The sequence below is a fragment of the Terrapene carolina genome, unplaced genomic scaffold (genome assembly GCF_002925995.2).
Source record: "Terrapene carolina triunguis isolate 2854851 unplaced genomic scaffold, T_m_triunguis-2.0 Scaffold58, whole genome shotgun sequence".
NCBI classification, from domain to species: domain Eukaryota; kingdom Metazoa; phylum Chordata; order Testudines; family Emydidae; genus Terrapene; species Terrapene triunguis.
In genome coordinates, this window is record NW_020664409.1 from 68,067,036 (window position 1) to 68,091,380 (window position 24,345).

Genomic DNA, 24,345 nt, shown 5'->3' on the forward strand with positions numbered 1-24,345 from the left:
TGATGGTTATAAGAAAATTAGAGGCAGGGGCGGCTCTGTGTTTTGCCGCCCCAAGCACGGCAGTCAGGCGGCTTTCGGCGGCACACCTGTGGGCGATCCGCTGGTCACGCCGATTTGGCGTTCCTGCCGCCGAATCCGCGGGACCGGCGGGCCTCCCGCAGACATGCCGCTGAAGGCAGCCTGACTGCCGCCCTCACAGGGACCGGTGGGCCGCCCCCCGCGGCTTGCCGCCCCAGGCACGTGCTTGCTGCGCTGGTGCCTGGAGCTGCCCCTGATTAGAGGAAGGCACACTATTTTGTCTGAGTGAGGAAGTGACAGAGCAGCCTTCTGGAGATGAACTTACACTAATGAACTGGGCATGGAGAGTATCCAGGCCTCTGCTAGGGATACTGGATATTTCCTCTCTACATACAGACTTTTTAGAGCAGCTGCAGAGCTGGTGAAAATGTAAGAGAGAACTTTTGATTTCTGCAGGCTGATTTAGGAGCTTCTCCCCAGTAGGGAGAGGATGAGAAAGCAAACAACTTGTGACAGATGTGTAGTCACGTTGTTTAGTGCATTATTGGAAGGCGTTCAGATATTATGATGAGTAGTGCGGTATAAAAACCTATATAGAATAGAAGATTTCGCCTTCACGAATTCCAGTAGGCCAGGTGTTGACCAAGACTTGCTCCATGTAGACGCAGCTGGCCCTGTAATAGAGTAGGATTCTGAAATGTGCATAAGTGGTCTTAAAAATTTGTGATCCCTATGATCGCACCTAATTTAAAACCTGTATCGAACTTGCCCAGGTCAATTACTGATGCATGTCATACTTAATAGTTTGCACTTAAAAGAAGAGTTGGAAGAGAAAGAAGGAGAGTAGAAAGGGTGGGGGAATGAACAAAGAGAAACCCAGAAGACTGATTTTTTTTCTCTCTCATAGTAGTTGCACAGGTTTGCTAATCATGTTGCAGAATGCCTATCTTGAAATTACCTACCTGTGGTTAAGGGAACATGCCTCACCTATCTTAGCTACATCTACGATATCTTTGGAAATGATACTGCTGTTACCTAGCAAAATGAGTTTGCTCTTTGAAATATGATTATTGCTTTGGTAGAGGGGTGGGATACAATGACTTCCAGTCATTTTTGTACTTCTGTGAAAGTGTCCTGTGGGTAGACTTTAAAGGGTTCATTTGGGGAGCCAGATTTGTTCAGCACTAAGCAGAGGTTGAAAAGATGAGGAGTCAGGTTGTTCTTTCATGCAATTTCTACTGAATCGATCCTTTAGATAGTAATTTTGTTGTTTTTCAGCAAGAAGTGTGCTCCAGTAATTATAAACAATCTGTTTTTGTTTGATAGTTTCTAGTGCCAAATTGAAAAGGAAAAAGAACTGGTTTGGAACAGCCATTTATACAGAATTAGCTGTAGATGGAGAAATCAAGAAAACAGCAAAATCAAATAGTTCTTCAAATCCAAAATGGGATGAACAGTTGACTGTGTAAGTAGAAAAGCTTTTTCTAACTTTGTAAAATATAATTTATTATTCAAACATTAGAGACAAATATTTACCAAACTCTGCTGTTGGCTGCATACACACAACTTCCTTTAACTTAATTGAAAGTTGCATTTATCTAATGGCAATATTTGTCCTAAAATAACTGTTGTTGCTCAATGTGTATATGAGGTGTCTTGGCAAGATTATTTCTAAACAGGAGTGGGATATCTTTATATACACTTGATGCACGACTGTATATCTTTTGCACTATGGACTGTGTTCAGCTCAGTCCATGCTGTGTAGGAATGCTTACAGGATGTTGCCAGCTGGATGCATCAGTAATCTTGTTCTCACCCATAGACAAACAGAAATCATGTTGCTGGATAGAGATCTTGTTTTGAAGGATACCTATTCTTGGGATCCCACATTGTCTTTAATTGGCAGGCAATCAAGCAGTTTTTACTTGTGACTTGTGTGAAGCTCTATTTGGATGGAAATTCAAATCAAATTAAAAAAACAAAACCATCATTTAAATTTTTTTCATACATAAAATTAGTTTAAAAGTGATGGATACATAAGAAAGTTTAATAAAAGCTTATCAAAACATGTTTTGCATTTAAAACTAACTGATTTATTCAACAAAATAAGTATCTGTAGTTAGTCAATTGAACTGATTATTTTGGGTCACTGTGTCCTTTAGGATTTTAAAATTTGTAGTGCTCATCCTCTCACACCTGATTGCCTGCTAATTAAAGACAACGTGGGATCCCAAGAATAGGTATCCTTCAAAACAAGATCTCAAATACAGCATGGGCCAACATTGTTCGAAACCTTAAACTAGCTCTATTGATTTTCTTTAAAGTAATGTAAATAAGTAATGTAAAGTAATTCTTTAATAGATGAACATATTATAGGCAGACAACATAGATCATGGTTACTAAAACGAATGAGCAAATATGCTGCTTCATTCAGAACAAGTTGTAAGTAACACAGATCTACTAAAAACCCAGCTAAAAGAAAACTACATCAATGTCATCACGATGGTCTACAGTGTTTACGCAAGGTCATTTGCTTCCCCTGATATCTTAGCTAATTTCTCCCAACTCTTAAAAAAACCCAAAACTTTCCCCCAAAAGTGTTTGTAATATAACCACTGTTTGTTCCATTTTGGTTACCTTGCCTCTTTCCTCCAATGGTGTATTTTAGTCTCATCACTTGGGGTGGGTTTTTTGTTTTAATTTTCAGAGCATTTTTTAAAATTGTTTTTAATATTGTATATTGTGTGTGTGTTCAATTCATAAATTAATATGTTTGAGGGCATCTGAGCAGTGGTGGCTATTCAGCGTTGTCTCTAATGATACAAGCTGAAAATCAAATCTAACATTTTTTTCCTATTGACAAATATTGGAAATAAGTTTGTATTTAAAATTACGTATGGGGGGAAATGAATTTTTTAAAAAACAAAAAACTGTGAAATTGATGCATAACTGAAATCTGAGTTTAATGTGAGTAGTTATGCTCCCAAGTATTTTCACACTATTGTAATAACATACCTTAGTCCTGATCTGTGCTTGAGATATTACATTGATTTTTCTGTTTCATGGTGCTTTTGTGATATAGCTTTTAAAAAAAAAAAACCTTAGTCACTACCAGTAATTACAGAAGTTATTGAAAAACTGATTAAAATAGATAATACATTTATAATAATGAAAGATGAGTACCTACAGCTTAATTTAAAAAATAATATTTTATATACAGGAATGTGACTCCACAGACTACGTTGGAATTTCGAGTGTGGAGCCATCACACTTTAAAAGCTGATGTTTTATTAGGAAGAGCCACTGTAGACTTGAGACAAGCTTTGGAAATACACAATAGAAAATGTAAGTTTTCATGGAGGGCATATTGATTAAGGAAAAAAATTGATTATTTCAGTTACATTAATTTTGGTAGTTTTGATGTAATGACAAAAAATTATCATATAATTAAAACAGACCTTCATGGCCTGTCTCTTTGGGTTATAGAGAGAGATTTAAATTTATAGTGCAAGATAAATGTTTTCAAATAATAGTATATGAAATAACTACAGAAAAAAGTGAGAGGAAACTACACCTCTACCCCGATATAATGCGACCCGATATAACACGAATTCGGCTATAACGCAGTAAAGCAGTGCTCCAGGGGGGCCGGGGCTGCGCACTCCAGTGAATCAAAGCAAGTTCGATATAACGCGGTTTCACCTATAACACGGTAAGATTTTTTGGCTCCAGAGGACAGCGTTCTATCGAGGTAGAGGTGTATTAAATAAAGATATGGGGATATACATTTTCTCTGATTAGTTAGAGAATTTCCATTGTTCAGCAGGATCTATTGCAACCCCCCCCAAATGGCCAAACGTTTCATGCAACCCCCAAAATGGAAAAAATGTTTAGCCATGTACAAGGCTCTCTAGTCTTCCCTGAATTCATAACTTAACAGGCCAAATTTCACTCCACTGTGATAGATGGTATTAGAACCCAATGTTGAACAAAATAATTGACCCTTCCTTCAGGATGGATTGATTATAAATTACTGATTTTAAGCATGATTTAAATCCGCATGCTGGAAATCTTGATTTAAATAATTGATTTTAATCATGTTTTGCATTTGTACTGCTTAGTTATTTTCCTGAAGGAAGGTTATTTCTCATTTGTTGGTAACCATTAAAACATGTAGATTTGCGACTAAATATAGACTTCACACTAAATTCAGTGTCTCTCTTTGCTAATTAGGAGGATACGCTATATTTATACACATTTATGTAAGCAGTTATATAGCTTATCTTATGTTTATTCAAATTCTTAATTTTTACATTATTTCATTATGTTAGAAAACAGTGAATGATGTATTTCTTATTTACTAGATTGATTTTACTTGTGACTTGTGTGAAACTCTATTTGGATGGAAATTCAAATCAAATTAAAAAAACAAAACCATCATTTAAATTTTTTTCATACATAAAATGAGTTTAAAAGTCATGGATACATAAGAAAGTTTAACAAAAGCTTATCAAAACATTTTTTGCATTTAAAACTAACTGATTTATTCAACAAAATAAGTATCTGTAGTTAGTCAATTGAACTGATTATTTTGGGTTACTGTGTCCTTTAGGATTTTAAAATTTGTAGCGCTCATCCTCTCACACCTGGTTTTTATTCATTGGACGAGGAAAACAAGTTTTCCTGGTTTTTCAACACCCTCTTGGTGTCTTAGCTTCGAATGAATTAGTCATTAAACTTAACTAGTTGAATAAAGTGTAATGAAGAAATTATTCTCTGTGCACCAGCAGTAGAGGCTACTGGTGTCAAAAGCTGGTTTAGCGCGTCAACAAATTCTGGTTCCAGATGCTTAGCCAGTGACTTGCACCAGTTCAAAGGTTTGACTTTCTTTAAAACTTGGTGGCAAACATAAAAAATATAAATAAATAAATAAATAAATAATATTTTTGTATTTAGTTTAAATGATTTTATTAGATCATAATAGCTTTAGGCTTTAACACAGATTGTCTAGTTCAAATTTAATTTTAAATAGGTTTATGTTTTAAAATAATTTAAATGATGATTTTTTGTAAATCAGTTTAATTTTTATTCATCTTTATTCCTTTGAGTACATTAGTGATTATCACCTACATTTTCTCTTGCATAAGGCAGCCTCCCTGATACCTATTGCCCCTGCCAGAAGTGCTAATGAGCTACAAGATTTTTATGTCTTGTTCTCCTTTCTTAATTTTTTCATTAGAACATGAAATTTCTTTTAAATTTCACCCCAAAATGGCATTGAAATCCCAGCTAAACCAATAGCTCAAATTCATTTTTCCCAATCTATAGATGTCATACAAAACCTCAGAATTTATAATGAGGGAAAACTGAGAGTGTAAAAAAGGTTTCTTTACATCTTTCTCACTTATTACAAGACATCCAAAGCGGAAGCCACCTCTAAGTGGAATGTCTTCATTAGTATTATGAAGATGTCAGACGTGGCTCCATAGTTAAACATGTTTTCTGTTTTGCACTTAGAGCAGAGATTCAACCTTGTTTATGTGTTAAATATACAGAATATCCTCTCCAAAACTTAGTGCTTCCTCTTTGAGCTCAGAAAATTCAAGTATATCCAGAATTGAGTTATAATTAATTTAAAAATGGGTTCTTGAAGTAATTTAACATGTTAGATTTTTTTTGGTCCCAAATAATCTTAGAACATAATAGCACAATCTTCAAACTTTCCATATAGCGAAGATACAATTTTTAAAAAAGGCTGATAATACATATCTTAAAACAATTAGATATATCTTATGGTAGCATTCGCTTTGGGTTTCTTGTTTAGTGTTTGTGTATGACATTTTTGTAATAAAAAAAGGGAAATTCTAAGACAAAAGGACTACAGCAAGATTTGAAATATAATTAAGGCACATAAACAACCTTAACTCTGCCCTGTAAGATGGGAGGGGGAACTAATGAAAACTATTTTTAAAGATGCAGCTAATCTGAGACCACAAATACTTAAAATCCCTACAACGTAAGTGGTGGTGTTGCATGACCTTGCTACAGATGACTGTTAAGATTGTTTATTTTCATCCTTAATGTGTTTGCATTTCTTTTAAGTATAACTTAAGTGTAAGTCCAAATTTTCTGGATTTGTAATGCTTGGTTTTTCTTTGAGTGCTTGCTCATGTTCAATCCATTCCGCAACATGCACCATATCATGGCACAGAAAGTCATCGCCCTCGTGCAGATCCCCAGCCTGACAGTCCTATTGAGTTCAATACAGATGTTTAATTGGAATTATTTTTTAGACTCTGATAAATGGGTTAAAATATAGGGCAGGGTTTTTTTTGTTTGTTTGTTTTTAACTGGTCTAGTAATACTCTTATTGTTTAATAATCTTCAGAGTTGGGATCTGTATGTTAGTGACAGAAAATTATCAAGTATCAGAGGGGTAGCCGTGTTAGTCTGGATCTGTAAAAAGCAACAGAGTCCTGTGGCACCTTTAAGACTAACAGATGTATTGGAACATCAGATGTATTGGAGCATCGGATGACATGCATCCGACGAAGTGGGCATTCACCCATGAAAGCTGATGCTCCAATACATCTGTTAGTCTTAAAGGTGCCACAGGACTCTCTGTTGCTTTTTACAGAAAATTATCAGTGACTTTATATTTTTTTAATTTATTTATTATTTTGTATTTACTACCTACTTAGATCCACATTTTCCCTCCTTCCTACTGGTCTTTGGAGATAGTCAAGAATTGAGCACAAGTTTTGTGTATCTAATAGTTTTAGCTCCCTGTACCTTGTAAAGCATGTATCAGGGTTCACAGTCCAGAATTTAGTTATAGCTTCTTTAAACATTTTGGGTCTGTGAAATTGGCACAAGATTCCAAAAATGCACCCTGGGAACAATAAGCTTGGAGAAATCCAAGTAAATAATCTATCTGAAGCACTAAGCCTGTATGGAGCCAATAGTATATGTGCTAGAAACTATCTAATCTAACCATTTCTTTTGCAGTAGGTATTAGGAGTCTATAACCTCAGTGTAAATTGACATAACTCCATTGACTTGAGTGGGTGCTCTGCTGAATGATAACCAGCTGAGGATCTGGCACTGTTTCTTCTCCAACAAACTACATAATTGTTCAAAACCTCACACACCCTTAATTGGAATCCCTGATTTTCTGTAAAACCATGCCTATGTTTAGCTGTCCACTGTCTACTCTGAAGTTGCAGTGACACATGGAGATTCTTGGGGTGAAATCCTGGCTCTACTGAAGTGAATGGGAGTTTTGCCATTGACTCAGTGAGGCCAGGATTTCACCATTTATCTGTCAAGTGTCCTGAGGTTTCAACAGTGGAGTTCCATAAATGCTTGCCATATTCCAGATGTCTTTTGCTGACCTATCCCCGTCCTAGAAATTTACAGCGTGGTTTATATCAGCAAAAGTTGTATGTAAAGCTGGACTCCTATTTATGGACTCTACAGTGTACATAATCAAACATGATGATGTAACCCATGTGATTTTTAGGGTTCCCTGCTCTGAGGGAATAGAAAGCAGCAAAATAATAGAAATGCATCTTATTTAAATCAAATCTTAATTAATTACTTTATTCAGCAAACTAGTTCGTAAAATTACAAATTAGCAAAACCTGAAGACTTAGAAGAAATAGAAGATGTATCCGTAATATATATTAGAATAAATCTATATATAACTTTTTCTTCAAGTAGCAGAGAAAACTGTGTGTGTGTGTGTGTGTGTATGTATGTATGTGTGTGTATATATGTGTGTGTGTGTGTGTGTGTGTGTGTGTGTATGTATATATATATATAGTGTGTAGAATTTTTATATGTAATATAACTTTGTACAAAATATTTTTAGTATGTTTTTGTGGGGGAAACTATTTAATGCTGAATTTATTCTTTTTCCCTTTGTAGTGGAGGGGGTGAAAGAACAATTGAAACTCTCCTTAGAAAACAAGAGTGGCATGGTGCAAACTGGTGAACTGACAGTTGTGCTTGATGGTTTGGTTGTTGAGCAAGAATCTCTTACAAACTGCAGTTCACCAGCAGCCAGTAAGTTAAATTAGTAAAATAAAACCCATATGTTTTTGTTAACATTTTAAAAGAAGAAAAAATCTATTTAATGTATTTCTTATTGTTTAGTAGAAGTCCAGCAAAATGGTGATGCTATACATGAAAACAGAGAAATTTTGGCAAGAACTACATCCAGGTTTGAATTTATTATTATTTTTTACTTTTTGCAGTATTTGAAGTATAATGTCCATTGTTTCATTTTAAATGACATAACTGAATTTTGCACAGGGGTCCAGGTTTTGACCTTCAGGCCTACACTCCCATGGACTCCATTTGTAGTGTTGCTTGAGTAAGGAAGGATTGCATCACCAAGGGCCCAGTGCTGTAAATTTGCACATGACTAACTTTATTCATGTGGGTGTTCCATTGAGTTCATGTGGATTACTTAGATTAGGTGAATGTAGCTGTTCAGTTTACATCTCTGTTCTTCTGCTGGTAATAGGGTAGCTTGTGCCTTGTTCTCCAGGTAAATGGTCAACCTCTTGATGGTTTAGTTTAGTCTTCTGCCAAAACATATAAGTCCATCTGACCAAACATAGAGTCCACCTGGCTTTGAAATCTGTGAAGTGCTGCACTGGAGCTTAGTGGATCAGGAACTGTGAATCTGGTATTGAGTGCTGAGCTCCTTGCTACCTCCTGCTGCTGTGTAAGAGCCAGGCGTAGTGCCTTTCTACTACCTTCCTCCTTTAAAATGCTATTGCAAGAGAGGAGGGAAGAAAAGGGCCTGTGTCCCCCATCCGGTCTTCTCCCTCCTCCCTCCCAACTAGCTCTCTTTCAAGGCCTGATCTGGTTCACATTGAAGTCAATGGAAGGACTCCCATTGACTTAAATAGTTATTGAAAAAAGCCTTCAAAGCAAAGAACTTGCCCACCTAAACCTGAAATGGGGAAGAGAGCCTTGAGTTTGATGTAGAGAGACCCACAAGCTTCATCTAAAAACAAAGGGCTCCAGGAGAATAATAGAAACAGGCCACACTTGGTCCTCAAACAGCAGTAGAAGGGGAGCAAGGAGTTCATTACTAAAACTAGCTTTATTGTTACTGGACCACCCAGCAACCTTGCAGTGATTTCCTTACCTTGCTACTTTCCTTCCATGTGTGTGGTTTTGCTCCCCCTCAGCTGCTACAGATCTGGGGGATGGACACAAGTTGTTCTTCCCTGCCCATCCCACTACTGTCCTCCTTTATATGTGGAGGTTTGTCTCTGGATCCCCTTGGCCACTAAATATTACTGGGGTGAGGACTCAAAAGTGTTATTCCCCAGCTTTCTCTAGCATCTTGGGGACTATAATTTTCTTCCTCCTCCTTCCTTTCCACAAGATATTGCCCCAGATTTTTTGAAGATGGATCAGCTATACCTTCACAGTCCTCCGTCCTGATCTCTTTGGTTGTTTGATCTTTGAAGCAGCAGTATTCCCTTGTCTTCAGACAATTCGTGTTGCCCCTAATGCTGCTTTTGTACTTGGCCCTACCCTGTTGATGTGTTAACTTACCTTACATTAAAACTGAAAATTGCTAATAACACGAATAGGACACTTCTAAAAAAATGTCTAACTTAATTTTAAAAATAATATTCTGATTACAAAACTCTTTACTGAAAAATAAATACAGCTTAGCTCCACTGATTTGAAAACAAACCAATTCTTTTGACCTCTGGTTTAGATGTATTCTGTAGATGTCAGCAAAATCAAATAAGATTTCTAGGTTAGAATAAAAAATAACCGAAAACAAAAGCTGAGTCTGTTGTTGTTTGATTTATCAGTAACTTAAGTGAATTGATGTTGCTGTTTTATAACAAAGAAATGTTTGTTTTAATTATTCTTCACTAAGCCTACTTTTCTGTGACTTGGTCTGTGACAGCACAGGCACATTGGGTCTTCCTTCCTAACTCTAGTAGGCAGGATGATCAACCACCTCTTCCAGCATTTTTCTGTTCTCAAGGGCTCCCTCATCTGCTTGATTTCTGCTTCAATGCAGCATGCATGAAGGTGACCTCTGTGACTGCCATTTGTCCCCAGAAAAGGCTAAAACAATATTTAGGGGTTGGGAAGAATGGAACAGCATCTCAAAATATGGTGTTTTCCTGTAGGGGGCCTTAAGTATTTATTTCCCTCTCACTAAGAGAAATCTTTGCTGCCTCATTTGTTAGACGGTAACTACTCTGAAGTAATTTCTAGAGATGTGACTGACAAAACCAGCTGTCAGCATGCCTAAAGGAGGAAAGAAGCTCATCTGATGGGATGGGGTTCTCTCCAGAGAAGCAGCTGGGCCATTTTTGGGAACTGTAGTAGCCAAACTAGCCAGCTCAACTCAGTTGTAATGCCATATTGGGGGGAAAATAAATGGAATTTAAAAATTCAGTTGATAAGTATCTGAGTTAAAATTACAAAAATAAGCTCCCTTACCCCCATAATTGGTTTAGTTTTACATATATGAACTATTATCCACACCCACCAACGGAATAATATTAAAACCTTGCCACTCAGTTTACTTTGGTGTATTTTGTATCAGATCTTTCAGCATGTTTCAGTGTAGGCCTTTGTTTTCTATAGTTATGTTTAACATACTGTTTGTATTAATCAAAATCCTCTTTATTTTGCCAAGATCTACCTGTGACATGTCTAATGGAATAGACAATCAAACTCCTTTAAACTCTGTAATACAGAATGCATTCTGTGTACATGCTGTTAATGGAGACAGCACTTCATCTCCTTCTCATGTTGCAGTCAGTCCCAAAATTACACCAGTACCAAAACCACTTTCAACCCAGCCTGCCAACAACACTGGTAAGAAATGAGCATGTTATAAAACACTGTTCGGTAAAGCTTTTCTATTTAGTTAAAATCATGTAGTCCAACTTTTGATTGTTTATCTGCCTTTTGCTACATATATCCGAGATAACACCTGTAATCCTATTTTCACTTCTCCATGATAAATATAAATCTTAGAATTTCTCCACTTCCTTGAGTCATTCCAGAACACATCAATTTGGAGCACAATATTTTACCTATTTTGTTTTCCTTAAGAGACATCTTGTCATCAAGGAAGGCGTCTATGCCTGAACCAGACCATTGAATCATAGCACTGATTGTCTAGAGGAAAAAGTTTGGGGGAGGGATAGCTCAGTGGTTTGAGCATTGGCCTGCTAAACCCAGGGTTGTGAGTTCAATCCTTGAGGGGGCCACTTAGGGATCTGGGGCAAAATCAGTACTTGGTCCTGCTAGTGAAGGCAGGGAGCTGGACTCGATGACCTTTCGGTCCCTTCCATTTCTAGGAGATAGGATATCTCCATTAATTTATAATTTATTCCTTTATTGGCTCATTTCAAAAACATTTTTCTAGTGGAGGTGAGAGACAGTAAGTGGATTTCCTGACTGCAAAGAAATGGAAGTACGTTTCCCAACAAGAAGTACTTTCCAACAAAAATCTGCAAAGGCAAAGACAGAAACAATGTAACAAATTTATGAGGACTTTAAATTTCTCTAGTAGCAGGACAAGCTTGTGTCACTGTAGTTCAGCATTTCCGTTGCCACTTATATAAACCTGTTTTCCAGTGGTATGCAAATCAGGTAACGAATCTGCTCTGGGATGAAATATATTTTAGAATTCTCAGCCCAGGATCACTTAAGTACCAATTTTTTCTAAAGGGACGTTGATAATTTTAAATTTGATTTCCATCTGGAAATTTTGTACTGACTATTGTTGCAAGTAACCTCTAAGAGTAATATAGTAGAAAGATATTAGAGATTTTTTTTTCATTTTATTACTTTGTGCATTTGAATGAATTTTACATATAATCAGTGTTTGTCATTTTGCCAATGGTGCATGCCCTTCCTCAGGTTCTGTGAAAGAGTGTCTGAGTAACAGGAACAAGTGAAGATGAACAGACTAAAAGCAGGGGTGTTATTCTCTGGCATTCTCAAAAGACCTTTCTAAACATAACAGGGGAACAGAAAAACCCTCAGTTTTTTAAAGTTACTAAAAAAAAAATCCTTCAGGACTTGGTATTTAAGGGGTACACTACTTAAAGGGTACTCTATTAGAAAACAGATCTTAAAAAAATAATTAAAGAAAATCCAAGTTGATTCTGTACCTTTTAAGCTGAGGTCCAAAAGTCATAGATACTATATAATTTCATTTGCTTTCTTGTGCTATTATTGCTAAATGAGATAAGGAGCCTCCAAAGAGTGCTTAGTTGATACAGGAAGTGGGTTGGTGGAAATCTCTCAAGTCTGTACTGAGTCATATTCTAGCATAGTGATAGAAGATGCAGTTTTGCTGGATGTGACTTTTCCTGAGTGAGACACAAAACTGAGGTCCCTACTGCTTGTGGTATAAAATTAATTACAAGTGTTATTACAATATAAAAGGTAACATTTTGTCAATCTTAGACAGTGTTGGATAATAATTCCATAGAGATGCTGTCAAAATTGTCATTTTTAAACCCATTGAGGCAGATTCTCAGCTGATATGAACTTTCATAGTTCTTTTGTGGAGCTATGATTACTGACACCAGCTGAGCATCTGCCCCAATTATTTTACTACTTCTAACTCCCTTTTCCCATCCCATTCAACTATTTTTGTGGGGCTCAAAATTCCTCTTTAGTTGGGCTAGTTTTAACAAAAAGGTAATTTTTTTTTAAAATTGGCAAGTGTGAAGGAAATTGGTGAAATTGTCTGTTGATGTTTTGAAAGATAAACATGCTATCTGAATTCTGCAGACCTAATTCTCTTGTGCAGCATGCACCACAGCAGCTGTGAGCTTATAACCATTAGGATATTTGTGATCATTGCAGCTACATGCTTGTGTCTTTGCAGATACAAATGTTTGATATTAGGGTATATAAATAATTATATCTCATCTGACATCAGTTCCTTTCCTGATTCCTTCTGGCTCAATTGTGGCATTATTACAAGCCCTGTGTTAGGGGCAGCTCATTGTGCTGCCTTTGGAGAAGCCTAAAAGGAAGATTGACTTCCCCAATCACAGTCCCCTTCCCAGTTTTCCCATTGCACTAAGGAGAAAGTATGCTGTGCCTCGTCTATACCTTTGCAGGATACAAACCCCAGCACTGCAGTGTAGGTATGCTGCCAGGTGCATCGAGAGGGTTGAAGCCCCCTTCTCACTCTTGCCCAAAGAGGGGAGTGTAGTTATTCTGCAGTGCCTGTGACTCCCTGCATGCTATAAATGGTGGCACAGTGAACTAGCATAAAGGTGTTCCAAAAGCAACCTCTGCCCCTCATTTCTCTACCCATGCTTTACATATGGGCCAGCAATGAGTCCCTCTACACATTAATCTTAACTGTGTTCCCTTGTGCATATGCACTGCTGATAAGTTCTTTGTTACATAATGAAAAACTTCCCACTTTGCCTTCTTGGGAAGATGGACTGGCATAAGTTAGATATAAGAAGTAGAGGACAGATTCTGACTGGTAATTTAAGAACAGATGTACAGATTAAAGTGAATGTTGGTTTCTTAAAGGGGTGCTGTCACCTTATTTTAGACCCCAGCTTAAAACCCAGTCCTGCACATATGCATGTGAGTAAGGTTATAGATTTGAATTCAAAAGCATACCATTCCCATGCAGTGTTTGTGATCCAGATGTTGCAGAATTATGGTAGAGAACCATAGCGTGAAAATAACTAGAAAGTGACTGTAAGCAAAAGTAAAATTGTCTGGTCTGTTTTTATTGTCTAAGCTTACATATAGTGTAGAAAAGTAACAAACAGCACAAATGGTGAAAAGTAAAGTAAATTCTTTATTTTAATAATCTAAGGTTTTAGTAGCACAGATGAAGGAATATTTTAAAATATATATGAACTTTAACCTAATAGTGTCCATTAAACTTAGAATTTTCTGAATTGAGTCTTCATAGACTGTCCTTTTGTGCTAGTCACTGTACAAATACATAAAAATATACTTTCTGCTCTAGAGAGCTTACAAATTGAAGATCTTAAATCAAAATTCCAGTTGATGTGATAGATTGCTTTAACATGGCAATAATCCAGAAATGATACATAATAAAATGCAGCATCAAAATATTGTATGTGATGCATAATTATTAGATCACTGGATTATTTTTGTGAATAGTAAGTTTCAGTCTTCTGTAACAAAGCTACCAAGATGAATAAAAAATATGCCAAAAAAAAAGTTTGTATTGATTTATGAAGTCAATACCTATAATTTCTATTGAGATCCTTTGGCTCAGCTAAAGCAGCATTGCCTTGTACATGAACTTGATAAGATTTTAAATTTTCTGGTTAAAAATGACTTATCCAAATATGACATATTGTAGCAGAATACAATGTCACATTTACGTGTAACTGAACAGACCAAAAAATTACATTAGTCTCAAGGATATAAATTACTATTTTTATTTTATAACACTAAACTGTATAAACCCAACATTTTAAGGTTGTTGATTTTGGGTGGAGGCAGACAAGGTTAATTTTATTTAAGTTGGGCATAGGTGCAGCTCTTAATATTTTACTTTGAAACCACTATAAGAAATCAGCAATTATTTTTGGTAGTTTTTTTCCTCAGACAAATATTTAATGAACTTCTTATTTGAACTGGAAGTATTCACAGGTAATTTTTAGGCCTGCCATAATTAGGTTTTCTCTTCACAGTTTCCTTTCCTGTTTTCTCACTTGCGGCAAGGACAGTTTTGAAATAGTTTTTCTACTTAAAAGCTTTACAAGAACGGTTGGTTCTATTTGCTTCCACCAAACCACATTACCTTTTTCCTTTTGGCAATGCTTTCCTTTAGTAATTGACAGGAGGTTCTGTTACCAGAAATGCAGTTTCAGTAAGGTGGAGGTCAGGAAGATCTTATTGCAGTAGTAAGTCTTTGTTTATATATTTTCTGTTTAATGTGCTCTGCTGGGCTAACTAATTGATAGAAGAAAAAGTGATATCTGTAACCCTTAGATTAGCTTCTGCTTGTTTACCTGATAGGACATTTCCATGTAGTTTCTACACAGGCAAAAATATGTATACTTCTAACAGCAACTGTAAAAAATACATTTCTTGTTCTATGTAGCCTGTGTTTGTCGGGTAAATATACATTTAAATTAATATAATTTTAAAAGGCTTGTTAACTTTAACTTCAAATGTAGTTGTTGTTTTCATTATTAAATCCTTCCAAGAGGTGGATTTTTGTTTAATTGCCGAGTTGGTAGTTTTAAAAAAAATTGTAAATATTTTTTGGCCACAAAGCAAGTGGAATGAGCCCAGAAAGTTATCCAAGTGGACATTAAAGGCTGTTATCAATTGATATCTTTCATACTCCGCCTTCTTTTATTCTTCCTTTAAAATTCTCTTACAGTCTCATAGTGATAAAGATTCTCTTTTAAAACCAATACCACTTGGAAGTTTCAAGAGCAAATTGTGTGTATTTTCATTTGGGGACTTGAAGCAAGGTGCCCACCTTCTGCTAGCTTACCGAACACATCTTACTATCCCACTAAACAAGCTGCCAGGAAACTGAAAAGTTACTACTACTTCAAGTGGCTCTGCATATTCCCACTTGTGGGCAATAAAGCAACCAGTGCAGTCTAACAGAACCTTCTTCAAGCAATGCCTGTTAGAGCGCACATATACCTCATCCTACTCCTCTCCTCAGTGTCTTCAAACATTCTGAGCGAAAGGCTGTATAATGACACGCTGCATCCCCTACTGCCTCAGTTCTTCCAAAACCTGCACCAGATCGAAGTGAACTGTTCTGGGGGTGCAGGTATAGGATTTTTTTCTCCTGTACTAGTGCCTTAGATAATTGTTGCTGTAGCTTGTAGTGTAAGTTTAGTTAGATAGTTTGTAGTTAGTTTAATTTTAAGTTCAGTTCTGAGTGATGGTGGAACTGAAGAAAAAAGTAAAAGCCAACATTAAGGGATGTGCTTATGCCAGTCATCTTCCTGGCATCAGACGACCTCACATTAGGCATCTTAAGTGCCTTGGTGAAGGTCAGTCTCTCCTTCTGGGTGTTCTGTTTGTTGGAGTTTCACACCCAGTACGCAAGGAGATGCAGAATAGACTGCAGGTGCTCCTGCTTAAGAAAGTTCTTGCTGCTAAAGACGTCTGGCTTCAGAAGATCATCAGATCCAAACACAAGGGGGTGTGTTTCAGCTCTGAGTGCCTTGTCTTGTAAGGCTAAGGTGCCTAAAGGATCCTGGGGATCTGTGTATTCTTTGGTTTCAGCTCCTGTTCCTGTTTCATCAGCTCCTCCTGCTAGGATGTTGAAGGGACCATCTCTTCAGTTGGCAGCTAAGGACTCTGTGATTAAGCCATCAGTTCTGACTGCCTAGGTTCCAAAGGAAAAAGGCGAGGGAGAAGATGGCCACTGTTTAGAAGTGCCAGATTCTGTGGGTCAGATTTAATGTATGTGTCTGATTTGGATATGGCCTCTGCAGACCTTAGTCAGCTCTGCATTAGGCTTCATGTTCAAGAATTATGGAATTGAACCTCTCTCTGGATCCAATGATGCCTAAGCCTGTAAAACTGCCACTATTGCCCATTCCTGTTCCAGTGCTGATGTCTAATCTGAAGACCATTACTGTCATGGCAGATGTTCACCATTCAGGATCTGATCATCAGACCTGAGTGAGAGATCACTGGGGGAGAAGAAGAGAGAGATTTTATCTGTTCAGAGTTTTAAATCCCCTTCACTTAGAAAGATGAGTAGAATAGAAGATATTGAGTCTTTTTCCAGATCCATCTTTGCCCCCTCCTCCTAAGACTCCAACAGGACCTCCAGGCAAATCCTTCTTATCGTTTGTCTCTGCATCCTCTCGTGAGATCCATAGCAGATCCAAGGTTGGATCCACAGTTAGACGAGGTTAGAGGAGGAGTTGAAGACGTGAATTGTCCAGATTTATGCTACTGAAGTCTTTTGGACAGTTTGTGCTTCCTCATCCTATAGCAGGGGTGGGCAAACTTTTTGGCCTGAGGACAACATCTGGGTATGGAAATTGTATGGCGGGCCATGAATGCTCATGAAATTAACAATTCATGTTCAATCAGGGACAACATAAGTTTGTTTCAAAATCAACACTACTGCACTACGTAAAAGTCTGGTAGCTTTCATGTTTATTGCTGACTTCTTTACGATCTTTAATTAGCTTTGTTGAATCATCAGTGTTTCTCCATTTGACCGTGTCAATAACCAAAATATATTCAAACTATTTTAGCTTCAAAGTAAACCATAATTAAGCAATGTTGTGGTTAAACAATTTAACTCTGAAGAAGACTTATTCAAATAAACTTTAATAAAGATACATTTTAGTGGGGGGGAAAAAATAAAACCTTACTTACTATTATAAATATACCATCATAACAACGTATTACAATAATTAAACCAAACTTACCCCCTTTCCATGCCCTCTTTGATTAATGTGAACAATACAGCTGCTCACCCTTCTTTACAATGGTATCAAAGTCTGATGTCATTCTCGTTGTGGAAATCCACAATACCGAGCTGAGATGCTGGTCAGTTAACTGGTATCTGTAGTGAGATTTGTTATAATTCAGTAGGAAAAATGTTTGTTTGCACACATAGGTAGAGCCGAACAAAACAAGGATTTTCTGTGCCACTTGCGGATATTTGGGAACTTTGTTTCACTCAAGGAGACATAAAACTTGTCCAGTTTTTCTGAATTGTACTTTTTCTTCAAGATGGAATCTCACTGGAGATCAATGTCTTCTCTATCTTCTCAAAGGCAGAGAATTGATGAGAAAATTCTCTGTGCAAATTCTCGCTCAAAATTTTGCTGTACTTTTCTGTCTGCTGTGGCGACACTTCCAAGTATTTCAGTGTTGGAAAGTGAATGAACATTTTGTCCTTAATTTGTTTTGAAAACAAAACTGACTTGACTTTGAAAGCTGTCACACTAGAATTCAATTCATGTACAAACACATTCTTTCCTTGCAGCCTCACATTAAGTTCATTTAAATGTGCCAACATATCCACACTAAAAGCGAGGTCGCACACCCAGTTTGAACTATTTAATTCAGGGAAATCATTTTCTTTCTCCTGCATCTCCAGAAAAGTGTAAATTTCATCTCTGAGCTCCCATACTCATTGCAGTACCTTTCCTAAGCTGAGCCAGCGGACATTTGTATGATAAAGTAAGTCCTGGTGTTCAGCATCCGTGTCTTCAAAAAGAGAAATGAATTGCCAATAATTAAGCTCCTCTCTCTTATGTAGTTCACTACTTTCACTACTGTGCAAACAACAGGATCAATGTCCAGGACATTTTTGCAGAGGGCCTCCTGATGTATAATACAATGCAGAAAAATCACTCTTTATCGGGGTTGTCTTTTTACTTTGTTCTGAATTCTTTTTAAAAGTCTTACATTTTTCACAGTTAAATTTGGCAATCAATCTTTGGTTACGTTTGCCAGTTTACTCCAGGGGAGCTTCAGCTGTTCAAGGCAGCCAGACACCGTCTCGTATAAATCCGATCCCTTAGTTGTGCATTTCATTGATTCCATTGATAAAAATTCCTCTGTGGTTTCAAATTTGTCATCAATTCCTCTGACAAAAATTAATAACTGTGCTGCGTCCTTAATGTTAGTGCTGTCATCGAGAGCTAATGAAAACAACGTAAAGCCCTGTGCTTTCTTGTTCAACGCAGAAGTCAAATGTTCATCAATCACTTCTACTTGGCGAGTAACAGTTCTTCATGGCAAACTAAAGTTCTCAAATTTGTTTTGGTATTCTGGGCACAGCAAGCCAGCAACATCAACCATGCGTTCTTTCAAAAACTCCCCTTCAGCAAAAGGCTTATTTTGTTTAGCGATTTTAAATGCCAGAACATAACTTGCCTTTGTAATGGCTTCCTGAACTGTAGATTGTTGTATATAAATATTTTGTTGAGCTTTTAAGTTTGTGGTGAGTTTCTCAGCATTTCTTGCCCTTTCCTCAGTTGTTAAATTACTGCCATAAATAGGATGTTTCGTTGAAAAATGGCGATTCAAATTTTACTCCTCAAACACTGCAATGCTTTCCTGATAAGTCAGGCATACAGCCTTCGAGTTCAGGTTTGTGAAAAAATATTTTGCATTCCATTCTTTGTTGAAAACCCGACACTCACTGTCCACTTTTTTTTTTTTTTTTTTGCAGCGCTCATTTTTGAAAGGGAAAAGAAAATCCTAACTGCTACCCTTATTTCAAATTGCTGTTTTACAAGATTGCATGCACTTCATGCATGGCCTCATTTTCAAAAGAGGTGCCACAGCAACTGTTTTTTTTAAATCAGAAAAGATGCTGCGCCAAGGGCATAGCCACGGGTGGGCCTGGGCAGGCCGTGGCCCATGCAATTATCATCCAGGCCCACCCCATCACTTGCCCAACTCCGCCAGTGCTCCAGCCGGGTAGCGGGGTTGGGGGCTTGCCCCACTTCCCCCGTCTGCCTGGCACTCCTGCTGGGGAGTGGTTTGCAAGCTGCCCACCCCACTCCCCAGCAGGAGTGCCGGAGCAGGGCAAGCCACCCACCCTGCTCCCACGTGGGAGTTTTGGAGTTCAAGGGCGGGATTAAAAACTCTGATGGGCTGGACGTGGCCTGCGGACTGTAGTTTGCCCACCCCTGTCCTATAGGTATGTTCCTGGATCCCAACTACTAGAGGGACTGGTAGTCCTGGGCTCTGCGGCTTTATTGGGCTCTGCAGTGAGAGTTCTTAAGTCATCCACCTTATGGATGGAGTAGGGACATTCTGATTGGCAAGGATCTGGCTGTTGAGGAATCTTTGGATCCAGTTCCACCGGATCTGTCTGCAGTTCAGAGAGTGATGCCTGACACTTTGTCTGAGGATGAGGATCTAATGCCTCATTCGATTACAACTTTTGAACACGGTCAGATGGATACTAAATTTGAATCCAATTTATCACATGATTAGGATATGAGTGCTGCTTCTGTGTCATCTCCTTCTGAGGTTCCATGAAGCAGGGAAATTGTATGAATGTGGAAACTATTGAAGGATAAAACTATTGTTGCAGGGGATGAAGATACTGGATTGTATCCTGGACACTAGGATTAGAAGAATGATGGAACCCTTCCTCAAACAAGAACTGTTCGGCTTTAGGAAGGGATGAGAAACCACAGATGCCATGTTTGTAATTCGGCAAGAGATAGAGAAGGGGCTAGAGTATTAACAGGATAGTTTCTGAGCTTTTGTAGATCTAGAAAAGGCATCTAATAAAGTGGCCAGAAGGATGTTCATATCAGTGCTGAGGAAATATGTTGTGTCTGAGAATTTAATAACTATAGTAAGATCAACTAAAACAGTGATCCAAACACGTTTTGAAATGACAAGTCCCTTTGAGGTAAAAGCTGGACTGTACCGGGGGGACTGTCCTTTCCTGCTCCTGAACTGAAGAGAGGACACTTTTTGTTGAATGTGATATTCAGAAGCAATCCTAAATCTACAGTCTAGCAGATCTTCTTGTGAATGAGGCTTCAGCGGCCAGTGTCTAAGTATGGATAAACAAAAGTACTCTGTCTTCTAAGTTGTCTCCCTACCACAGGATGGCACTTCGTAAAAACTCTTGGTTCTGTAGAAAAGCTAAATGTCAAGACCTTGTACTGAAAATATCTTTGTGCTGCCACTATATGGAGGTGCTTCTGATGATTTGGCCAGATAAAAATATGGAAATATGCATCTCTTTTAAACTAAGGGTTGTGAACCAGTCCATAATTGAAAGAGAGGGAATTGTGGAGGCTAGGCTTACAATGCTGTCCTTTGATTCCTTGGTGAGTGTTCTTTATTTATCTATTAAATCTGTGTTTATTTTTGTTATCACATTAGGTTAAAGAGTGAGCAAGTTACACACCTTGATGGCAAACCCTCCTTTTACTATGTTTCAAAAGGCACGGTGGTCTTAGACCTGATCCAGGTTTTTACCAATAATATTATCAGAGTTTCACAACATACAATTAATTTGCCACTGTTTTTTCCCAAAGCTGTGTTTTAATAAAGGGGAATCTGCTTTATGTACTTCAGATGCTAGAAGGGTATTAGCATGTTGTTTAAATAGAACTAAAGATTTTAGGAGGTCTTCTGGTTATTTGTTTATTCTACTACGAATCATGCAAGTTAGTTTATCTGCTAAGATACAGGTTTCTAGTTGGGTAAAACAGTGTTTCCTTGAATGCCACAAGTTAGCAGCAGTCACTATGCCTAAAGTTATGACATCTCATTCAACGAGAGCTGTGGCAGGATCTTTTGCTTCTCTTACAGATTTCCCCAATAGGAACATGTTAAACATGTTTAAGGCTGCTTCTTGGAAGTCACTTTATATTTACTAAACATTATGCTTTGGCTTCAAGATTGGATGCTAGATTTGGTGGAGTAGTGCTTCAATTGTTTTTAATAATCAGAGAATCATAGAAGATTAGGATTGGAAGAGTCCTCAGGAGGTCATCTAGTCCAACCTCCTGCTCCAGTCTGGTCCCTCCTCCTGAGTTTTTCAGCACTCCTTGCCAAACTGTTCCTAAGTGGGAATATGTAGAGTCACTCAAAGAAGAAATGAAGGTTACTTGTAACCAGAGTTGTTTGAGTGCTTCCTCATGTCCATTCCAAGTCAGGTGTGCACGCACATCTTACTTGGAATGGACATGAGCAACACATCTTGAAGAACAACAGTTACAAAAGATAGGTAACCGTTATTTCTTTCAGATGACTCTGAACATTCACACTTCCTGCTCACCCTCCCTTCTTCCTCAGTCCTATTTTGGTTTCTCTGGATCAGCAGTTGGAAGGAACTGAGGTGGTAAGGGGCACAATGCTTCCTTATATAGCCTTGCCATCAGAACATTTAAAGACACTTAGGGAAGGAGGAGAGGATACACATGCACTCCAACAGGTACTGCTTGGAGAATGTTCTACCATTAGGCTTCTCTGGTCAGCGCTTTACCCATATTGTGAATATACAGCGTCATCTTGAACTCTGGTTGCAAGTAACCAGCCTTTGTTTATTTACATATATAAACTAGAATTTAAGTAAATTATCTTATGCTCACAATGGATTGGGGATTGGCTAAAGGTCTGTAATAGAGGTGGGGAAGCACAGCCTTAATTGAAGAAGCTGCCTCCTGTGCCATTTTACTTGTAAGTCTTCTGCAACATGGAACATAGCTCATTAGAATCTAGAAGGTATAACCTTAAAATGCATTTCTTCTTTCAGTGGATGAAATTTACTTCATGTTTATCATTTAAAAAATAAATTGTATCAGAAAGCTATCTGCTGTATAAAATGTTCTTACTTTGTACTTCCCAGTTAATGGTGAGTCATCGTCATCTGCACCGGAAGCTGATAATTCTGCCTCTGAGGCTTTTATGGGTTCTGTAGAAACCCCCATGTCTACAGATTGCACTAACACAATTACAGAACCTCCATCAACAACAGAAGCAATTAGTTACTCTGAAAACAGCACATCTTGTACAGTCCCCATTATGTCTGCTGGACTTGAAGCTGTAACTACCACAGACTCTGAATCCTCTAATACCAGAAGCAGCACCACTGCAGAAGCAGCAAAACCAAGGGAATCTTCAAGTGCATCTGGGGAACCTGTGAGACAGCAGCCTGGTAGTACCAGTACAGAACCTTTGCCACCAGGGTATGTGGGCTTGGTTTTAATTAATAATATGATCTAATCCTATGTGGCCTGAACACCTTTATATATAGACATAGAGATTTTATTACGGCTCTGGATTGCCAAATACAGTCCAGTTGGCTGAGACATAGTTATTTGATCTAAAATAGTTTTGCGGTATTGCAGTCCTAACTGGGGTGGAAGCTTTTGGTGCCAGAAACTAATAACAGGCTGCTCGTTTGCTGAGACAGTGATATGACCTATATAGAAGAGCCTCAAGACATTTCTGGGCAAAAAGAATCTTCATTTGAAATATTTAAACTTATTCCACATTAACAGGGGTGTCTGGAGTTGTGTCCCAAAAATGTTCTGAATACAAATAAAATTGTAAAGGAGGTGCACGTGTGTGTAAAAAGGATAGAAATTATGCAATGCCAAGTTAGTCATGGTGCTTGCAACTACTGGATTAACACTGAAGCTGTCCTATTAGCTGTCACATGACTTCGCAAACTAGAATTGAGAGGTGCTTACTGAAGTTAACAGAAACTGAAGCACATTTTAAGGACATACTAAAACAAAGGTTGACTGGAATTTTTAACTTTTGTGGAAATATGTTGTCTCCTTGAGTGGAAAATATTACTTCAGTGGCAATGTTTATTTACTGTTGTTGCCCGATCTATTGATTACTGCTTCAGTGGAACTTAGACTTGTACTTACACGTGCACTCTGCCCCTTGCACTTAGCCAGTTTCATTACTTCCTTATCCCCTGCTTCCTGTGTTTGGTGCTTTAATAAGCTATAGGGGGTCTACTTGCTTCTCTCTGCACCATGCTTCCACTAGGACGGGGATGCCTCCATTGGAAGCCCCATCTCCAGCTGATGCTTTTTCACTTTTACATGAAACACGTGGCACATCAAACCCCATGGGTTTGGGTGCTCAAAGACATCCTGCCTGTACTCCTGAATTGAACCTCCGCCACGCTTCTTAATATATGTTAACATAAAACTTCTCATGCTGTGGCTAAAAAACATGGCCACAGGCTGGTCCTTTGGACTCTTTGTTCAACGTGGAGAAATGAGTTAGTCTAAGTTGAGTTTCAATTTTCAGAAAATCAGTGGGCTAGATTCACAAAATGCCAGGGTGTATGAGGGGGATCTCCCTTTTATAACCTTTAGCCCAGTGGTTAGAGTACTCTCGTGGAATGCTAGAGAGAGGATTTGAACTTGAGTCTCTTACATTGCAGGAGAGTGTCCTAGCTACAGTGCTAAGGGATGGGATGTTCTGTTATTGGTCTTTTTCAGTCTGTCCTGTTGGAGTTGTTCCATTTTTTATAAATAAATAGTCATTGGAGCAGGGACTTGAACTTGCGTTTCCCACACCCTAAGTGAGAACCCTAACCACGAGGCTATAGAGTCATTCTCATGCTCTTTCTCTAGCAGTATGACTACTGCCACAGTTTTGGGGGTGACCCTGTTCAGGGGGATCGAACTCCACTGAAGCTTTGCACACTACTAGTAGGAGGAAGAAGGGTTGTGAGAGCTGGTGGAACAGTAGGGATGTGCCCAGTGGATCAATGCACTGGTCATATCCACTGGCCCCAAAATACTGTGTGTGTGGGGTGGGAGAAAGAGACAGGATAACTGCAGCCAC

At 38.1% G+C, this 24,345-nt stretch overlaps 1 protein-coding gene across 1 annotated transcript in view; it reads left to right on the top strand.

Moving 5' to 3' along the window:
• WWP1 (WW domain containing E3 ubiquitin protein ligase 1) overlaps positions 1 to 24,345 on the top strand; it is a 142,124-nt gene that overhangs the window by 38,790 nt on the left and 78,989 nt on the right. The window contains exons 3-8 of the mRNA XM_024206087.2: positions 1,345 to 1,483; positions 3,239 to 3,363; positions 7,948 to 8,085; positions 8,176 to 8,242; positions 10,709 to 10,890; positions 22,379 to 22,718. Of these exons, the coding sequence (XP_024061855.2) occupies positions 1,345 to 1,483; positions 3,239 to 3,363; positions 7,948 to 8,085; positions 8,176 to 8,242; positions 10,709 to 10,890; positions 22,379 to 22,718 (991 nt within the window). The remainder of the gene's footprint in view (positions 1 to 1,344; positions 1,484 to 3,238; positions 3,364 to 7,947; positions 8,086 to 8,175; positions 8,243 to 10,708; positions 10,891 to 22,378; positions 22,719 to 24,345) is intronic.